Source organism: Perissodus microlepis, chromosome 3 (genome assembly GCF_051167445.1).
Source record: "Perissodus microlepis isolate ML-2025 ecotype Zambia chromosome 3, ASM5116744v1, whole genome shotgun sequence".
Lineage (NCBI taxonomy): Eukaryota > Metazoa > Chordata > Actinopteri > Cichliformes > Cichlidae > Perissodus > Perissodus microlepis.
This window is the reverse complement of record NC_140463.1, coordinates 24,398,011-24,419,029: the sequence shown is the minus strand read 5'-3', so window position 1 is coordinate 24,419,029 and position 21,019 is coordinate 24,398,011. Positions and strand designations below refer to the sequence as shown.

Here is a 21,019-nt window from a genome sequence, read left to right as displayed (position 1 = left end):
TAATATTATTCTCTGGATGGTGATATAACGTCTGAGATAATATGAGCTGCTTTCCCCTCTCCATTCAGACTTGTATGGAGGACCAAAGCTGCCAAAAATTCAAAACAAAGAAAGAAATGAATGAACCTGTAATCAATGTAATATGCCAAGAGACACTTGAAATAAACACCAGTTAGCTCATAAAATGGTTTCTGTTAGCAGTTGTTTCCTTTCTGTAATTTTGTGCTAAGCAAAATAAAAAAAGAATAAGTTTGGAGAAATAAACTGGGTTGGGGGAAATCCGTACTATGACTGGTACGTAGCAGCCAGCCTGCTAATCAAATATACTCGATTAACTGATCAGCAATAAGGGGCAGTCAGCCATGTGTTAACACAAAGCAGCAATCTTCTTAGGAGTGAACATTCAACAAACTCACTCCTGAGATCCTTCACTGTGAAATGCTCTGAGAAAATGTAAAAGAACAAAGAGCAACATGTCAGACTCCACAGGTCTCAGTTAGCACATTAAGTGTTAAAGTTCATGATTGTCAAATTAGAAAATGCCTGAACAAATATGACTTGTTTGGAAAGGTTGGCAGGAGAAATAATACATCTGAATAAACCACAACACTTCTGGAACAATGTGATTTGGCCAGATGAGACGTTTGCGGAGTGGAGACGTTTAACCATAATGAACGGCAACAGGTTTGGCAAAAAGGAAACACAGCACATCAGCACAAACACCCCATATCAGCCGTCAGGCACGGTGGTGGAGAGCTGATGATTTGGCCTCATTTCGCAGAACCTGTCAAACATGAGACCATCTGTCTGACAGCTGAAGCTTGGTTGAAATCAGGTCATCCAACAGGACGATGATCCCAGTCACAGCAGCAAACCTACAACAGAATGGCTGAAAAAGGAAAGGATCAAGGTGCTGCAATGGTCATGTCAAAGTCCAGACCTGGTTAAAATGCTGATAAACAAACCAAAAAAAAAAAACCCAAAACAAAACCCTATAATAAAGAAGAGAGGGCCATGGGATGCATTTAGTCCTGTGAGAACATTTTATAAATTAACACAATTATTTTAAAATGTTGAGGTGGGTTTAATGGCATACAGATTTATTTACAGAGTAATATACTTTGACATCACCATATTAATGCCTAAATTCAGCTTCAAACCTGATTAAACAACTAAAATTTGAACAATTATCATTTTCCGTTCATTTAAAAATTGTTTGCGTGGTTAGTCATCGGAAAAATTGTGCCTACATGACATCTTTGAATAGAACAAAGATTCACCTCACCATTGCCTGACAGAAGAAAAAAACAAAATCTTATATTTCAGAGGACCAGAGCAGCAGCTGTTTCTCATTTTTGATCAAGATTATTTGAGTAGCTGCAGCCAACATTTTCGACTGGATCAGTTTCAGTTTGGCTTTTTAGGAAAAACTGAAAAAAAATGTAAATTCAGAGAACTAAAATTCATGTTTTGAACACCGACGAAAACGAAAACACGTTTCAGTGAGAGATTTGCTCGAATCGGAGCTTAAAAAAATATATAAATAAATGAAATAAAAATCAGGTGGGTATGAAATGCAAACAAGTGATGAGGAGCTAAAACAAAGAAGACAAAACACAACTTTAATCAGGGGAATAATTTAGTAGAATGAACAATTTTACATTTACATAAATTAATTCACATCATGATTTTCTCTTTTAACCCTTCCACAACAGCCTGGAAATGCTCCTCACCTTCTATAAGGAATGACATGGTTTCTGATGACTATATACGTCGTTAACATAACAAAACTGTCTGCATGGCAGGACAGCACTGCATAGTTCCCAGGCTGGAGCTGTATCACAAAACTCAAACATAGGACGAAAAATGAAAGAAAAAGAAAAGATGTTTCTAGTGGGTTCCCAGGCTGACGTGAAAGTCTTTGTGGAGTGTACGCTTGCTTGTGTGTGTTTAGTCGACCCTGTTCTCACACTCCTGGATCCTTCACCCTCACGGCTACAGGAAACTCACAGAGGGAGGGAGGTGTCTGAACATCCATCAGCCCAGCTCAAAGTGCTCTGTCTGGGCTCGCTGTGATGGCCCAGGGGCAGGCACGGAGCTCCCAAAACAGCTCTTCATCTTCCCCAATGTCTTCATTTTCTCCTCCTCCACCCCGTCTCCTCTTGTCAGTACCTATAACAGAGGATTAGCTGTTCCTGCCTCCCCCCCACCTTTTTTCCCCCTCCTCACAGGTGTGAGAATCGAGATGGCAAACAGAGGAGAGAGAAGCGGCTTTTGGGGTTCTCTGAAGGCTTCCTCACTGGTTTGAAAATGAGGAAGGAAATGAGAACAGAAAATGTTGGAAGGTGCAGATGTGAAATATTCCATCGACTTACTTCTGTCCTACTTGCCTCATGATATCGGGTCCAGCACTGTCAGTAAAAGGATGAGTCACTGTTTCTGAGAGCTTGTTTTTTTCTTGAAATTTTTTCAGTGGTGTGTGTCGTCATTCGAAGAGCCAAAATTGCCTTCAAGTTACACAGAAAATAAATTCCATTGTTCTCTGGTCAGCTGTGCAAATGAAGCTCAAGCTTCCTTGGCTCTCTCTCGCCAAAGAGGTAAAGGTGCATTTCATGTAAGTCTACAAGCTGGTGTCCCCCCCCCACTCTACAGAGGGGCGATTTGGTGGGCGAGGATGAAGAGGAAGGACGGAGAAGATCAGTTGAAGAGGATGGAGTCCGGGTCCCTGTTGGCCATCTGCGCCATGTGTTTAAGTATGTCCTTTTTGGTGATGATTCCCAGCAGCCTCCTGAAAACAGAGACAAAAGAGCAGAACAAAAGTGGATGACTTCAAGTCATTCTTTGATCGCCTTGTCATGGAAAACAAGTGAGAGTGACAGAAAGCAGAAACCTTCGCTTAGGCCTGGCCCTCTATCTCGGCACAGTTGATTCAGTTTTATTAACCGGAGCCAGGGCAACTGGCAGAGCACAGCAACATGAAAACACAGAGCAAACAAGTGACTGATCAACAACATGACTCTGCTAACGCAACTCAAAAATACTTCCAGTGGTGCTGGTGGTGGGTTGGGGGGGGGGGGGGGGGGGGGGGGGGGGTCAGAGAAATGGAAGCCGTCCACGACATCCGGCGATTAATTGCGCAACGCTCCGAGGACATTTAATCTGCTGCATATTAGCGACAGATGATCTTCAACAGATGACATAAGCCATTCCTCTTCTTACAAATTAAACGTTGAAATGACCTCACATGCCAGTCACTATCTGCATCTGAAAGGAGCGAACCACCATCAGCTCACGACGCTCGCTCAATTAAAACCGTTGCAGGAAATTACTGTTTTTGTATGCACGCTGTGATCTGTGTTGACGTGAGGCAGTAACGGCCTGAGGAGTCAGAGAAATGGGCTGAACTGGCCGCAAATGGCTCGATGAAAACTAGATTTCTTGGGGCCACACTATGAGAATCTCCACTCACAACTCGCCCGACTCCTTAGATGCTTCGTCGCCTCCTCCAGCATGAAAATCAGATTAAAGAGTTGCTATTTTGACACATGTTAGTGGTCTGTATGGAGCCCTGAAGCTTTAACTCTTTCCCCCCATAAAGACAACATCTGACAACCTCCCCAGTATTCTTAATGAGGTTGTGGATACAAGCGGCAGAAATCATCGTCCTTGGGAAGGTGTCTGCGGTGAGAAGCTCAGTCATTTGGCAGGAATTCGAGTACAGCTGGTGGAAGGTTGCAGATGAGGTGGTTTGGGCATCTGACTGGGATGCGTCCTCCGCCTCAGCAGGGCCTGGACATGCTGGAGAAGATCCCTCAACTGACTAAGGGATAGCTTATGCACCCCTCCAGGACAATCTGGAAATCTCTGCTTTAACTGGCGCCCCTATGACCCACACCCCAATAAGCACCGAAATCACTGTTTACAATATATTATATTTTTTGTTTATCTGTAATATCCTTGATGCTTTAAGCCTACATTTTACTGTGTTATGGAAAAGACACGCAGAGCAGGAGATCTGACAGCCAAGTAGTTGTTGACGTTATACTTTCAAGTCCGCTTCAAGTCTACCTCAAGTTCACCACCTGGGGCATGTTTAGTTGTAGTCCATGCAGTCTCAAAAATCAGACGTCTACAAGAACCCTGAATTACTGTTTTTTGGACTAAAGCATAACAATATTCATCATTACATTCAGATTTTTATCCTGAGTCCCTACTAGAGCAGCATCGTAGGATTCTCAGTTCAAATAAAGCCTTCTAAGCTTTGGTGCACAACCTCAGCTTACCCTTACTGAAAGAGGCTGTTTTAGCTCTTCTCCCTTTAAGCCACCTTTCGTCTGATTGGCTGTCCCTAGCAAACAGAAGTATTCCTGAGCAGGTGGGTGGGGCTTCTGTGAGATCACTATACCAACATCATGCAGAGTTAAAAATAGAAAAACATTTGATGGAGACTGATCTTCTAGCTCCCAGGGATTATACTTCTAAATACACTGACCTCATCATTAACATTCACAGTTGCAGCAGTATGTGAATTATATCATATTATATTTTTTAGATAAAATATAAATATTTAACAAACAGATAATATTGAAAAGCTTAACAGGTCCACTTTAATGTAAACAACTTCATCCTCTGACCAAAGCAAAAAAGCCCAACACAAGCAGCTTTTACATCTTTCTACCACCCACACAAACATCCCAGCGCTGCTTCTTTAATCATCTGTTCAGAGAAACACATGTGACAGGACTGACTTTCATTCATAAATGCTCGCATGAAGATGTGAATTTGACAAATGAGAACAGGATCAAAGCAATCTGAGCACAAACAAAAAAACCAAAACAAGGCAAAACCAAGTGTAACGAAAACATTGTGGCAGTGAGGATGTTGTTGTTTTGGCTTGTTTTGCAAAATAAACTTAAGCTGACACATGAAAAACAAAAGCAGATGAGTTTTTTTTTTTTTTAAACTTCAACACAACAAATACCGAGTCAACCAAAAATGACTTCCACCTAACTAGGCAACCTTGAACTAAACATAGCCTGGGAAAATCCCTTTGTTGCAGGTGAGAGCGATAAAATTAACATCTCGTAGGACCGCAGACACCAGAGTTTGCACTTCATACAGCCTCAAGGTCTGTTTTCTGTGTGTCAAACCTTTTTCGTTCCCAGACAATGAGTGTTTCATTTAATTTAAAACCTCATCCTGCCCAACCAAGCAGAGCAGACTACAGCTTTCTTTAACCAATTTCAGTCCTTTCTCCTTCTCACCCCTTTTATGTACCTCTAGATCCTTAATGTTCCTCTAAGTCCCTGTTTAGCCCAACCCAGAAAAGAAAGAAATTCTACTTTGGGCCCATCTGAGGCCAATGTGTCCTTCAGGAGTCACTGTGCTTGACAAAGTTACCCACAGGCGGCGAGTCAATCTTAAACCGATCTTTTATAATAAGCTGTTGTGCTGAAGAGCAGCAGCTACATGCCTGAGGGGTTTTTGTTGACAGTTGCTGATTTTCATCTCTCCTGCTCTCAAACTTGGTTTGAATTATTGCTCCACACGTCAGACTCAACTGGCAGCAGGAAGAAACAGTAAAAAAAAAAGGGGGTTTTACACAGGAAGGATAAATTAGTTATACACACTGACAAAGAGTGACACTACAAGTATAACAATGTGTTCGGATCAAACCCAAAACAAAGTTTTTGTGTGGTTCAGTTATACAGAAAGTACATGCGAAGAATCAAATGGATGCTATGTGAGTAAGACGTGAATAAGCATCCAAAAATAGTGCAAAAGAAATTGTGCCTCGGGCTGTGTTGTGAAACCTGAGGTTTCTTTTTCCTCCCAAGCTGGTTAAAATCCCTTGAAAGCGCACACCATAACCTAGTGTGTAACTTCATTTAAATGTAACCACAACTCCAATTCCAAGAAAGTATGTATTTACAAATGCACTGCCATCTACTGCATGCTGGTGAAATTGCAGAGTAACACAGACCCACTATACAAAAGTTTAGATGCTGTCAGTGCTGTTGACCCCCCCAAAACAGTTCAGCTTCAGGTTCCACAAACCAGTGGGTGAAGTTACAGTGACATTATCCATCTTAGAAATGACCCATCTTTTGAGACATTTTCAGCTGTTTGACAATCTAGGGTACAAGGTAAGTAAGATGTCACCAAATTTAAACCTATTCATCATGGGCATGAATGCCGTGGTAATTTGGGGCTTTTAATTATTTCTTTGAACTTTTGTTTTTCCAGAGTGGACTGAATGTACAGCATACACCTTTAATGACTTTAAAAAACGTTGGGTCTTGTTCCAGACCCCGTCAAACTGTTACCTTACCCTCAGATGACAGAAAATAGGTTCAATATTTTGAAACAACCCAGGAACCACCAAAGCTCAAGCCTGCCATGAACTGGAAATTTGACATGAAATTAGAGACAAAGATTGAGGTATTTTGCCACAAAGACGAGAGGTATGTTTGGAGGAGTAAAGGTGAAGCTTTCAAACCTAAAAACAGTGTACCCCCTGTCAAGCGTGGTGGTGGTAGCATCATGTTCTGGGCTGTTTAATGGCAGTAGCAATAGCACGAAGTGGCTGGAATAATAATGGGGGAGGAATACTGCCAAATTCTTCAACTTCACCTCAAAGCAACAGCTAGATGTTGGATATGGTTGTTCTAACAGTAAATGATCCCAAACACATATCAAAACAGGTGAACATTATACTTCTGGAATGGCCTTTCCAAATCCCTGTCCACATCTATATTGAAAATGCATTTAATAGCTGAGACCGTGGCAGGAAACCAATTTAAATGAACATTATACCAACTCTACCAAGAAGATTGGTCACATATCCAGTCAGAATTATTGTGGAAGCTTGTTGACAGCCAACAAAAGCACCTGGTGGAGGTGCAACTTGCTAAAGGGCATCAACTATATATACTTTTGACCCCGTGTGGATTAGAGAAAATACAAAATACATTCAAATTTGAGCACCCAGTTCTTGTTTTTTAAAGTCATTACAGATGTAACTTGATCCACACTAAAGTAAAAAGTACCTTGAGCGCTTATTTACAATAAATACTAGATCATTAGGTCTAAAAAGACTTGCTTCAAACAGCCTCTTGCACATCAGCTAACTCACAGGGGTTGCAATGACAAATTCTGAGAAGTCCCCTTTAACCTCATTTGCCAACTCGACTGTATTTCAGCGGTGCTAAGTTGTAACATCAAATTTTATTGTCCCCCAGGTTGCGAAAAAAATTAATTTTAAAGTAGCTCAAAGGTCACTTTGCTGATGATTTTAAGGGAAAGAATTTACGTTTGTCTCCATGTTTTTACTGATTTATAGGTAACACTTTGGATCATTTTAAGCCTTTATATTTAAAAAAAAAAAAAACGCGAATACGGCAGAGAGATAACAGGAACACTGTAGCTCGCTGCATCTTAACCTCTGAGCTGCATGAGATCCTCACCCCCAGAATTTAATTTGAGCAAATACAGTGAATACATTGCCTGAATTAGTTGGGCTGAGCCAGCCTTCTCTGCCTCAGTGATCCAAACTGATAAACTTGGCATAATTCTTCCCCTGGCAAACCCACATTTCTTTCATTTTCTTACATTTATTTTCCTTCCCTCTCACATTTCATATCTTCATTCTTTTTCTACGCCGCTTTTTGATTCGCTCTTTGCAACATTAGGTGGCTCTGTGCCTTGATGGCAGCTCAGGCCAAGGCTAAACACTCGGTCTTCCACAAAAGGAGCGTTACTGTAGAAAACTTGATACAGTGTGCCAAGAGGACAAAGTGAGAAACCACAAGCTGCATGATTACGTGTGCTTGTTTAACCGTCTTTGTTATATACACCGCATGTACTGTAAATTCATAATATACACAGTCCCACTCCTAAAATCCCATGTTTGAACATGTCAGACCTCGATCTAAACAACCGTGCGCGCACGAGAGACGGACCGAAGGAAGAAAAATGAACCCGACTCTGATTAAGTTTATTGTTCTTCTGTTGCTGAATGTAATTCTGCAGACCAACACTATAGTTTTCCATTATGAAGACAGATGTAAGGCCCGACAGACAAAAGAACAGTGTGTTGTTCAGCTAAGTTGGCCTCAGTGGGGCTGGAGGAGGTGTGGTTGATAGTGATGATTTTAGAACAGAGTAAAAAAGAAAGTTTTTGCTAAATATCCCTGAGAGCTCACATTTCAAATGAATGACCAAACAGCAGCTTTAGTCCAATTTCTGTGTCGACTTTGTAGCGGCTGAACTGATTCCAGGTTTTCTACAGCCGAGGCCAAGTTTGATTTAAGCTCTTTAAAACATTTGAATGATGCATCTGAACAAAACTAACTAAAAGAGAAGAAAAAGGCATCACTTACTCAGGATTACAGACGCTGGTTGTTTTGTTTGTGGTTAGATTAAAGCGCTCATCAAATATTAAAGCGAATGCAGATCTGAAATGTACGGAGCTAATCCAAGCTGCTGATGCTGTCGTGTTGGAATTGCAACTGCCTGTGAGTAATTGCAAAGTCTGGGAGAGTTCAGAGGGCAGTTAATAAAATCCTTCATCGCATCTCTAATGCTGCAGTCACACTAGGGAAAACAGTGGTTGAATATATTGCAACCATGTGCAATGAACTTGCGATGAAATGGTCGCTTCAATTGCAGGGACCAAGTCCGGGGCCGCTCACAGTAAGTTGCCATCTTCAAAGTGACAATAAGACGATGCAATCCCAATAAGACCGAGTCAGTCTGCTGCGAGTTTCTTATCAGTTTGCACTTAAATGGATTCAAGCTATAATCTGTTTGTGATAATGCGGCTCTTAACTGTGACAAATCGGTGAAAATCCCAAATCTGTTGCTGTCTACATACCCAGAAAATCATACTAAGTACTTGCATAAATCCAGCCAAAACCTCACAGACCTGAAACAGAAATTCATCCTAAACATAGACGAAGTTGTTGGAGGACGGTGATTTACTCCGAAATGACAGACAACTCAGCAACCTTCTCTTACATGACCAGAATACAACCAGCTGGCAACCAGTTGAGTCAACTTGCAGACAAATTGCGCTCATCAGTGTAGACCAAGTGTTGCAACCAATCTCTCTGCATTTATAAATCACTCTGTTAACATGCAAAACTTGGCCAATTTATCAGAGTTATTCCAGCTGCGGCTCCGTTTTTTCTTAGTCACGAAGATGTCGCCGTCCCATTTTCACTCTGGTGACCAAGTCACTGGCTTTCACCACCACGATGCAGCATGTGCACAAACAGATTTTGTAGGAATTTTTTGGATGCATGTTGTTCTCTGGGATTTACTTTTAACGACTTACGTAGTTAAATAAAGGTTATCCTGAACTGATGCACCTTGTTGTAGTACAGTTTGGTACTACGTGAAAGTACAGCCTAGTCCTAGTGCACCTGATATCTCTTTAGTACGATACTCAGTTGTCTTGGACATGAAGTCACTTATTTCTTCACATTTTGTTGATGGTTTTAGTTTTTGTTATTTTTCGTATAAACAGATTTATTTATTTATTTTAAATGGCAGAACGGTGGTTACGGTTTCACCTGTGTTGGTTCTTACTGCATACTCTGTGCATGTTAGGTTTATTGGTGAAAGAGGAAAACATGTTAGAAAGTTAAAATATATATATATATATATACACATCATCTGCTAAGTTTCCCAATCATACTACAAAAGCCTTGATCACTGCGGGACTACTTTGAAGACGCAGATTTTAAAAAGTGTCATGAGCTACAAAAGAAAATCTTCAATGCGTCCAAATTGATAGCGTGCCAACATCATAATTCCTCTGCTTCCCTGTGCGTTGCTTTTGCAAATATCAAATACCACGTAGGCTTTGTAGCTCTATCCATGACATGTTTTCCATTATGGAGACGTGCATACCAAAGCCCCAAAAGCCATTATATCAGCAGATGTACAAAACACAAAGTCCTCACTGAAGTTCATGGTATGGAGTCAGTGACAGTTCAGAGTTTTAGGCAGAAAAACACCTTGAGAATTTCCACTGTTGTTCCTCACCGCCACACACTTCATTAACCTTCTGTCTCCCCCTCCCTAACTCCTGCGCTCACCTTGATGCATGACCTGACAGAGGAATGACCCCGAGCTCTCCTACACATTCATCTGTCACTCCTTTCATTCCTCCACAAGCGCAATTTCCTCAACATATCTCAGTTTAATGTCTACGGGAGTGGGAGTGTGGTCATTTTGTGTATCTTTGTTAATATTGCTTGAAACTAGAGGGCTCTGCTCATACAGTAAGTCATTTTGGAGGACTAAATCCAGCGCAGGTTTGCCCTTTGGACACTAAATACTTGATATAAAAACATTAATTACAAAATCAAGTATATGCATGTGTGTTTGTTTCTTCTCACCCATTATGTGTGACCAGACACTGGCGTAGCCCCAGTTTTCTGAAAATATCCACAGTGATGTCCATAGGGGTGTGATCAGTAACTGTAAAGGGGCTCAGGTCCATGATGCACCTCAGCCGGAGGGGAGGCGGTGCGTCGGGAGGAAGCAACGGTGTGTGCTCAGTGAAGACCACTTGGGAGGCACTGACGATGCCATCCTGACGTTTGCGGGCATTGTCTGAAAGGAGCAAAGTGGGATTTGTGGAAACCCAATTGCTTTGCATACAAAAAAAACCCTGTGACTAGATCCTTGTTTACACACGAGCATAATTCATACCTATTGATATGAGCAGATCTCTCCTGAGTACAAATCCCACAAGCCTTTGGGACTCCGAAGAGACAACCACAGGGAAGCCACTAAAGTGCGTGCTCTCCACCAAAGACTGCGCATAAACCAAGAAACGAATGTTATTTCTATTATCTCTATTAGGATTCTAAATCTCTTCCCAAGAAACATAGGTGTAATATGTGCAGTCGTACCTCCACCTCCCCCACAGTCATGCCCTCCTGCGTGAGCACAGCCAGCGCGGGGTCCATCCTCCTCGGCCTCATCACGTCCACCGCCAGGCTGCTGTGTTCAAACTCTTCTTTTGGCTCCAGGAACGGGTATCCATTCAGCCTGATGTGAGCCTGCGAAACATAACATGCAGGTTTTACGTCTCCATTTTAAAAAGGAGGGGGAAAAAAACCCTAAACAAAAAAAAACATGAATCCTAATAAAGACAAAAAGAGTGCAAACTCGCTCTTATTGTACAGCAAAGGGTTGGAGGAGACAGACACTTTTCATTAACGTTTTGCAGACCACGTCACCTCGTAAATTCCCTCTCTTCCGAAAGCATCTGCCACCCATTTGCTGGTCATGGTTGCAGCCATGAGGGGAACAATGTACTCCAGACCGCCAGTCAGCTCAAACATGATGACTACCAGAGATACTGTCATACGAGTCACTCCACCTGGAGGGAGATATGAGAATGGAAAAGGTTAGACCACAGTCGAGCAAGATTAATAGGTGATTTAATTCCCGCCTGACTCATTTTATCTTCATCTGCAGGCAAAAAGAAAAAGAGCAATTAGAGAACAGAGGGCACATAAGGTGAGCATATAAAAGAGACCGCGCTGCTGTTCATCGAGTTTACAGAGGCATTTAGTGGCACATCTATTTCTCTACCCGAGAGCTCAGACCATTCATCTCCTCTCTGTATGAAAATGTTGCCACTAACATCAGCTGGTAAAGTCTGAATCCAATTAGAATAATCTTCGACCTCAGATGCGGCCAGAAACCCAAAGCTACGTTTTCAACTCTGTGCTTTTCTTCAAAACAACTGCCACAAAACAGCTGCATGTCAAAGACTTTATTACGAGTGTTGTATATCCTTTTTTTCCCTTTCAGAGGATTAAAAACTTTTATTCCTGGTTTTTTTCTACACATTTAAATTATTCCCTGATGATTTTTTTGTGATTATGTATCACAAAAATCTAACAAGATATTATTTTAATTTCATCCACAAAAACAAGTAGGATTAGTAATCGAGCTGCAGTCAGGGTGGCGCACGCACTGTTGGCTAATCCAGGTGGCTGCCTCACCTTCCAGTGGCGTGAACGCGTCTGAAGTGGGACTACCTCCTGCTGTTTGTGTTAAATGTGAGAAAGGATTCCTGCAGCACACGTCCTGACCTGATTCTCCTCATGTGAAATGTACATAACATCCAGCTGTTTCAACAACAGAGTGAGTCTCACACTCACTTCCTCCATACCTGCTTCATGCCCTGGTGGACGGGGCTGTGGCCCCCCACACCCTCTAGCAGATCATTACATGAAGGAACCTTTCAAAAACAAGCGTGTCCATGCTCACAGGTGTACACACGGGTGCTCACACACACACAAACTACACCCTTTTTGGCTCCTACCTCACAGCACACTGTGCGCTGTCGATGCTCCACAATAATGTTTAATATTTAGTATTTACTGTTATATTCACATATATCATCGTGATGTTGTTTATTCTATTGCTCTAGTTTTCTTCTGCTTGTTTTCTTTTTTCATTCTCAACAAGTGAAATTAAAAAAGTATCTACTGTTATCTATTATTAGCTAGTTTATTGTGATGGTGTTGTTTTTATTATGTTGCTCTTTGGTGATCGTGGTGATCCAGGTGTTTGTTTGTTTTTCTTTTTTTTTCTTCCCCCCTTTCTCACCGTCTCTTCTCTCCTCTATTTTTCTTTCTCTCCCTCTCTTTCTTTCATTCTTTCTCCCTGTCCCAGTCATGTCTGTCCCGTCTTTATAAAACGAAAATAAAATAAATACATAATTATAATAAAGGTCAATCAAATGGACCAATATGGCAAGGCCACGATGATCCTCTTGGTAAAGTAAATCCACTTGGCATCTTTCTTGGCCTTCAGACAACAATTCTGATGGCTAAAGATCCAAACGGGACAGGCAAAAAATAAAAATAAAATAAATAAGAATGAGTCTCACACGTGTAGAAATTCTGTTTTTTTCAGCCACTCATGCTGTATATGTAGAAACTAATATAACACACAAGTAGTAACCATAGAACCAAAACACAGAACAATAGAGAATCCAAATTTTCAGAGCAGTACTTGGGAATGGCGAGAAGGAAGAACTCCCTTTTCACTCTTTATTTTTTGAAAGCCTACTAGGAAAGACCCTAGAAGCTCTCTTCTGAACCTAAAGGTTTCTGCCATATTTCAGGCCTGATTAAAGAATAAATGACTGGATTTGCATCAGATATTAGTAAAGGTGGTTTGTGATTATGCAAACCCCCCCTGGGAAAAATCTGTAAATCTGTAAAGTCGCCAAACCACGTCTTTATTTATACACACTGAGGTGTCAAACATCGTCATTGAGGGTACAGGGAAAGTCATCAAATATTGTTTATGAGGGAAAAAGTTAACAGGAAGAAAACTCGAGGAGGAGCATTTTCTATCTAAACACTCAGCTGGTTCAGAGTATTTGGCAGTGTGTTATTACTGTGTAATACCTGAAAGTAGCTACCCTTGTTTTAGTTTTGGCTCTACGAGCAATCTCTATTAATATCCATTGGTTTTGCATTGCTGTACCAGATCATCAGAAATTTATTTAGTGCCAGCAAAATAAGTAAACGTATAGAGATCCAAGTACTGGCGTATGCTGGAATGTTTGCAGCTCAAACAGCTCCACAGAGCAGCTACAATGGCACAATCACATAATGGTGGACTTGTGAACAAGAATAACAGCAGCGCATGAGAGACTGAGGCGGTCAAGAGTGGAGACACCTGTGTGTAAATGCTGTTGCCTGTGTTGTGAAAGAGACTTTGAGGAAAATTCAAAGAGACAAACCACAGTGTAGTAAAAGGAATGAAATCTCTGGCTTTCTTAAATCAGATGAGATCTCTTTCACTGCCAGATATTTTATTTATGAGCACTATCATAAAGTGAAGTGTGTACATATATTCAGAGACATATTTCAGAAACAAGAAACCTCTCTTTAAACTCTGTCCCAGATCTATAAAACACACACTCGCTACCCTCAGACCTTTAAACTTTCTTCTTGTGCTAAGAATTAAACATCTGTTTTTAGACTAGACACCTCTCTGAAGAGAACGATAGCCCATCAGCATCATTTTGCTGTGCTATGTTTAGTTAGACAAAAGAGAAGGGAGGGAAAAAAATGATAACTGTATCATCATCGAGCGTTAAAACAATTTACTGCACATGAAAAGTAATGGCTAATATCAGAAACCTGAAGTGTGTACGACATGCGACATCTATGAACTGTTGTGATATCTGTATGAGATTAAAAAAAGAGAAAACTGATTTAATAAACAGCTATAAATCTGTGGTGTATTAAACACCAGATGATGTGTAGTAAACAATCGCTCTGTAAAGCTTTATCTGTATTTAAATAGGTACTTTTATCTCAATAAAACAAGGTTAAATGTGGCACTGCTGCATTTTTGAACCAGTTTTATTCGAAAATCTTTTTCTAAAAGAAAAAATAAGGGAAGAGGCAGATTTTGAATTGAAGAAATTTTTGGATTTGCTTCAGAAAAAAAGATAATCAGTCATCAATGTTGAAATTCTCACAACACTGATATTTTGGTGACCTGTAGGGTCTCGTTTCACCAGTGCAGGGTTGAGCTACCACTGATGACCAAATGTTTATAACACTGACTAAAAAGCATTATTAGTATTAAAGGCCATGTGCTGAGCTGGTGTGAGTATCTGATAGATTCCAGTTTGTTGTAAGCAAGGAGCCTTCCCCACACACAAAAGTTGGCCACGGAGTCCCACAAGGGGCCGATATTTTTTGCGCTACACAAGCCACAAACTTGACTCTGTTCTTCTGGATGGAGCTTTTTCAGCAGGAGAAATGTTTAATTACTCATCCAAGTGAAGTTTGGCCAGCGTTATAAACAGCACAGTTTGGAGGAACTTCAGGATGAACTTTTTGAAGTTTCCTTACCTGGATTATCGAGCAAAAATCAAGACGTGTTTTTCATGCTTCCACTGGGGACTAATATAAGAAAACACTGCACAGATTCCCTTTGGTTTTTGATCGACAGACACCCCTCTGCTCCGTCTATCCATTCATACATTCTTAATTATTAACTGTTATATTCTCTCTTCCATAGAGTTGTGTTTTGTCTGTTTTTCCCCATCACAGCAGATGGATTCCAGTCACAGAGCCTGAGTCAGTTGGAAATTTCTTCCTGTTTAGAAAAAAAATGGCCTTCCTTCTTTCCTGCCATTACCTGTTGCCTGCTTATAGTGGATTGTCTGATTGTTTTATGCAAAGGACTTCAAGTATCTTGGGATCTTATTCACGAGTGATGTGACGGTGTCAGTTGGACGGGCGGACTGGTGCAATGAACTTGTTTGTTCATTGCCGAGTCTTTCGTGAAGCTTTCATCTACGCCCCAACCATCACCTATGGTCATGAATTCCGGATAATGAGCAAAAGAGAAAAATTGTGAATACAAGTGGCTGAAATTAGTTTCTTCCTTGGGGTGGCTGGGGCCAACTTTAGAGACAGGGTGAGGAGTTCAGACATCCAGAGGGATCTCAGAGGAGAACCACTACTACTACTTGTTGAATGGAGCTGGATGAAGTGATTTGAGGCTCTGGTAAGGATGTCTCCTTTGGATGTTTTCAGCGCATGCGTAACTGAGACGAGATCGGGGGTAGACCCATATCCTGTCTGGTCTGGGAACAACTTGGGATCCCTCAGGAGGAACTGGAAATTTTAGTTTGCTACTGCTGTGACCCGACTTCAGGAGACAAGTGGAAGGACAATGGATGGATAGACTGAAGGGTGGATTTAAATTAAAATGTAAAGCTCCTTTAAGTGACTGTTGGCAATGTCAGGCACCTCAAATCATTTACAGACCATAATAAACTGGATAGATAAAGTCATACACAAAGATTCATGGAATGGCTTCCTCTGGTGTGGACCAAGTATTCCAGGAATCCTTCAGCCTTCTCACATCCAGCTGCTTTCTATATATCCTAAAACATTTCCATGTCAGACTCAGGATGTTGGTAGAAGAGCATGTTTAGAATATTACGACGAAACAGCCTAAATCTAAACTCAAACAGCCTCTGAGACTTCACCGCCACTCTTGCTTTACGTTTTTCTGTCCAGTATCTTCTGTCACTTCTCAATCCTCCCGACGACACCCTTCTCACCCTCCACTTGACCACACAGTGTTTAAATCTTTTAAATCAAGCAAACACTCAGGAAACAGACATCCATGTCTCACCTAAACAAGCGGCAGCTCCAACCATGGCGTAAAGCCCCGGCGTGATGCAGTCTGCCCCCTGAGAGCACCACCCTTTAAAGATAACCGAGTCGTGGTTGTAGTAGGCCAGCTGTTCCATGCCAACGCCGAGCAGCCTGCCAGCTATGGCTCCAACTGCCATGCTGGGAATGAAGAGACCAGAGGGAACCTGCACGGACAGAATCAGTTAAAAATATCCATCCAGACCTCTGTGCATCTAACAGTTTCGTTTGCGTTAGCTTTTAATTCAATAAGTCAAAAAGAGGGCCTTCCCTCCCAGATGCTGGTTATGTTCCCAACTTTCCCCCATTTTTCCCCATCAGAGAACCTCATGATGCACATCACCATCTCAGACAAGATTGTCTCTAATTAAAACATTTCCACAAGCATTTTCAGCCAATTCATTTTAGCTTCGTTACCAAAGGGACTTTTGCGTTTTCTAGAAAACAATATTCATTTTTTTCCTCAGCGCGCCACATGACGGGGATTCACATCGCATATGAATCGCAGAAAACCATTTACAGACTCACTTACTTCATCCATCAAAATTCCCAAATGGGTAACACGAGTGAATGAACGCTGGAAACTTGATCAAATGTAGCTCCAGATATATTAAAGGCAGCTGCCTTTGTAGGCTTTTTACATGCAATGTTACACCACGGGGACAATAACAATAAATGTCTCATTGATGAGGAGTTCAAGCGGACCGCTGAGTGTCTCTTCACAAACCTTCATGCCAAATGTAATAACAGTGATCATCATCTTGAAGACCAAGGCCAGGGCCAGCTGCCACAGCGCCGTGTAAAGGCCCGGTCCCGCTGGCCGGTCAGCGAGGCTGTTATCTACACCTGTGTCTGACGTGTTGGCTGGCTGCGAGCACGAGTGAGGAGAAGAAAGATACGCATGGAGACAGAAAGAGGGGGAAAGGAAGCAGCGAGAGAGAAGAACAAGAAATATATATAAAGATATATTAGATAGCTCAGCAAGGTTAAATAATAACGTGAAAAACTGCAGTATCCTGATGCAGCGATTTATCGGCTGACCTGTTTGTAGCCGCACAGCTGAGACGAGTCGAGCAGGGAGCAGTCGTTGAAGAGCTCAGAGATGAGCTCGGATCCGCTCATCCTGGTGTAACTGTTGGGGTAGGCGAGCAAGGCGGTCAGCGCAGCGACCACCAGCACCTCGATGACGGGGTAGTGACCCAGACAAGTGGTTTTACCTGTGAGGTGTGTGGAGAAGTTAATTTATGGGTTGGAGACACAAAGGAAAGAAAAATACGTCACAGATATGTCACCGCTACTCACGAAGCCTGCACCAGGCAATGTTAGCCTTGATGAACAGCGCCCCCCAAAGGCCTCCAAAGATCCCCAGCAGGATGAAAGGGGCCAGCTCCACCAGGTGCCACGGCGTGTGAAACTCCACATAGAAGAGCACCAGGCGGCTGTTCCCAAACGGGTTGATGGAGCGCAGGGTGAAGGCCGCCACCAGAGCGGCGAAGAACGAACGCCACAGAGTCTTCAGGGGGAAGTAGTAGCTCACCTGGAGGACAGAGAGGCGGACAGAGACATTTATTGATGAGAGAGAGGCAAAGCCGGAGCTCACTACACCTCACCACAAACCTAAACAAAATAACTAAAATTGGACTGAATGGAAAACACAAAGATATAAAAACTAGGCTTAACCAAAATGATAGCTTGTATTTACAAAACTAACTAAAACAAAATAAGACATTATTCTCCATGTTTTTAAAATGTTGTCTTTTTCCAATTTTGCTCAGATTGTCAAAACAACCATCCCAAGGAAACTTTTGCTGCTTCTGTTTATGTGAGACTCAAACATCTCAGTCATCTTTAAACATCTTTAAACAATAAAAACTAAACTGAAACAAAGCAAGCTCTGGAAACCAAATTAGACAAAACTGAATCAAAAATAACAATTTTAAACTAAATGAAATTAAAAACTCTTGGAAAGCATAGCAGACTTTAGCAAATCTTTATGACACCGAGATGAGATCTCTGTGGGGTGATAGAAAGAGCCAATAAAAAAACAGCATGGGCAATTAAATTCTAAGTATTTTTTTAATTAACAAAATGCTCACATATTGGCCTTTCCTCTATTTTGTGAGGCCAACATTGACCTAATAGTTTTCATTACATTATCTCATATTATAAACAAACCCTGGTTCATCAGTTCAGTGCACGGCCAGACCGGCTCTATAATTAAAGACACTGGTCATGTTCCCTGTTTTGGGGAGACCCCATGAGGTGATCAAAGTGCCAGTTTCCTTATTCCAGAAATTCCTCAGCATGTTTCTGCTCAAGATGGATTTGACAGCTGCCAAAAATGCATTCGCTTCCCAAAGTAAGACTGCAAATAATTTCTCATATTTATTATGTCCCAGCTTGGTGCCAGCGCTGTGCTCATTCCAGTACGAAAAAATTACACAGGAAGTGGAAAGCAATTAAAAACCAATTCAGATCAGGTATTTGTGGAGTAATAAAACAGCCGGCACTGCAGGTGTTGTTCTGACACAGGAATACAGATACAGAGGATCTGCAGACAAATGATAGAAAACAGTGGAAAATGCATCATAAGCACTACCCACCTCCTCCAGACTGAACAGGACTCCTCCAATAGGAGCTCCAAAAGCCACTGACACGCCCACTGCTGCTGCCGCTGATAACACCTACATGTACAGACAAGAAAAAAAGGGAGGGACTGTACCAACTGTCTTGCCAACAAAACAATCAAGTGATCAAGCCCATCAAACAGTCAATGTGCAGATTAAAGGGATAACGGCAGTACAGGAAAAGCACTGCTGTTCCCATTGCTTTGTCCCATTTATGTGAAAAATTTAAAGCTTCAATCAGAAACTTTGTCTTTTTTGTTGAATTCCATTTTCCATCAATTTAATCTAAACTAGAGAATATGTGAAAAATATATTTCTGCAAAGAGAGTAGATATTCTGGACAGTCGCATTATTTTTCTCTCATTGGAGAGATCTCCATAATTCCATTTACCCATCCAAAATTATCAGGTGTGAGTTGCCAGGTTATATAAAAAGCGCCTGTACTGAGGTCTGCTTCCAATTGTGTGGTTTAAAATATCATTTCCAAGTTGGACTTTCATGTAACAGATCAATTTATCTGCATAAATGTAAAAGGTCAACAGCCTTGTACTATTGGTCTTTAGCTATTGCAATATTTTGCTTGTACGGTTTTCTTTCTTGATGACCGTCTTTCCTGTCAAGTTTCCCCAAAAACCCGCAATAACTCCTCCAACAACGCCGGCATCACCCCTGCTTACCTCTCGCCTCTTGGCCTCATTCTTGCGGTACTTGGTGAACAGGTGACAGAGTATATTAGCACAGCAGCAGGCGACGTGGACCAGAGGGCCTTCCTTCCCTAAACTGAGCCCGGAGGAGACGGCTAAGACCAGGGTGATGGTCTTGATGATCAGGGTCCACTTCCCCAAGTAGCCCCGGATGATGAAGCCACTGAGGATGGTTTTAATCTGAGGAAGACGGAGGTGAGAGTGAGTGGGTTTGTTTGCATGTGCAAGGAGAAGATAAGGACATGTTTATGTTAGGGAGGGTTCAGTTTAGATACGCCTGTCTGAGTGTATAACCACAAGAAAGCGAGTGTAAACACAGGAGGGGGGCCCAAGGAGAGAAATGAGGTTTGTGTTTTGATATTTTTCTTTCAAATAAGTGGTTAATCTCTCGTGCGTGGCCCTGCTGTCCTTTGAGAAACGAGTGTTGGGAGAAAACGATTCAAGTTCCACAAAATTAAACAGTTCTTCAACTGAGAGGAGTAGTGAGCAGGATAATATTTGGATTTGGAGGAAACTGGTGTATTTTTGTTTTCCTTTTTTTCTAGAATGGACGAATCAGTGAGAAAATGTTTGGCTTTCCAGAGTGTAAGCAAATCTTTGGCTTTTCACCTCCTCAGAAATGAAGAATGAAAGAAACCGAGCGAACAGGAGAGTAAACAAAGGCAGATGGACGGGCGAGAGCTGGACGCAAATAAAGCAATGTGACTGGATGCTGTGATTAAAAAAAAAAAAAAAAAAAAAAAAAAAAAAAAAAAAAGAAATGAGGGAACAGGAGAAGCAGAACTAATTGACCTGATGTTTATTAAAATTAAAAAGAAAAAAAACTAAGTACGTGAATATACTAAGTTTCCTACAACTGAACAGGAGCAGCATTAACGAGCAACTCTTCTTTGTTGTTGTTGTTGTTGATGTGTTTATGAATGAAGCTTCTAAGTAATTCTTGTTCTCATGCTGCACCACCCCAACATGACAGCTCCCACTTTAACCACTGAATAACATTTCATAGTTTCAAAGACTTTTATTGGCAAATAAATCAAATGTATGCAAAGAGTCAGTGTTAACAGTTTTGACCCTTCTTCTTCTGTAGTTCTCTTCTCTTCTGGGCCAAATCCTGAGTGATGTCTGCTTAATCAGTGCCTCAAGTCTTCAGCATGGTCTCTTTTTAAAAAGCAGGTGGGCAAGCAGGAGCCCAGTGAGGCTTCTAAGGCTGCAGTGGACTGTCATCAAGATGGGTCAACACTGGAAACACCAACTCCCTGCATAAGTTTGACTTATTTGACTATAAACCACTTTGAAGCTTATGAAATACAGGGAGTGCAGAATTATTAGGCAAGTTGTATTTTTGAGGAATAATTTTATTATTGAACAACAACCATGTTCTCAATGAACCCAAAAAACTCATTAATATCAAAGCTGAATGTTTTTGGAAGTAGTTTTTAGTTTGTTTTTAGTTTTAGCT

General features: G+C 41.5%; 1 protein-coding gene across 3 annotated transcripts in view; it reads right to left on the bottom strand.

Moving 5' to 3' along the window:
- Positions 1-1,019: 1,019 nt before the first annotated feature.
- Positions 1,020-21,019, bottom strand: part of clcn5b (Cl-/H+ antiporter 5b) — a 48,777-nt gene continuing 28,777 nt past the window's right edge. For all 3 annotated transcript variants that reach the window (XM_084923659.1, XM_084923661.1, XM_084923660.1), the window contains 11 exons: positions 19,534-19,740; positions 18,833-18,913; positions 17,532-17,766; positions 17,271-17,446; positions 16,957-17,097; positions 16,210-16,396; positions 11,256-11,398; positions 10,926-11,075; positions 10,723-10,828; positions 10,407-10,623; positions 1,020-2,788 (listed from right to left, as the gene is read on the bottom strand). In XM_084923659.1, the coding sequence (XP_084779785.1) occupies positions 2,698-2,788; positions 10,407-10,623; positions 10,723-10,828; positions 10,926-11,075; positions 11,256-11,398; positions 16,210-16,396; positions 16,957-17,097; positions 17,271-17,446; positions 17,532-17,766; positions 18,833-18,913; positions 19,534-19,740 (1,734 nt within the window). In that variant the 3' untranslated portion in view covers positions 1,020-2,697. The remainder of the gene's footprint in view (positions 2,789-10,406; positions 10,624-10,722; positions 10,829-10,925; positions 11,076-11,255; positions 11,399-16,209; positions 16,397-16,956; positions 17,098-17,270; positions 17,447-17,531; positions 17,767-18,832; positions 18,914-19,533; positions 19,741-21,019) is intronic.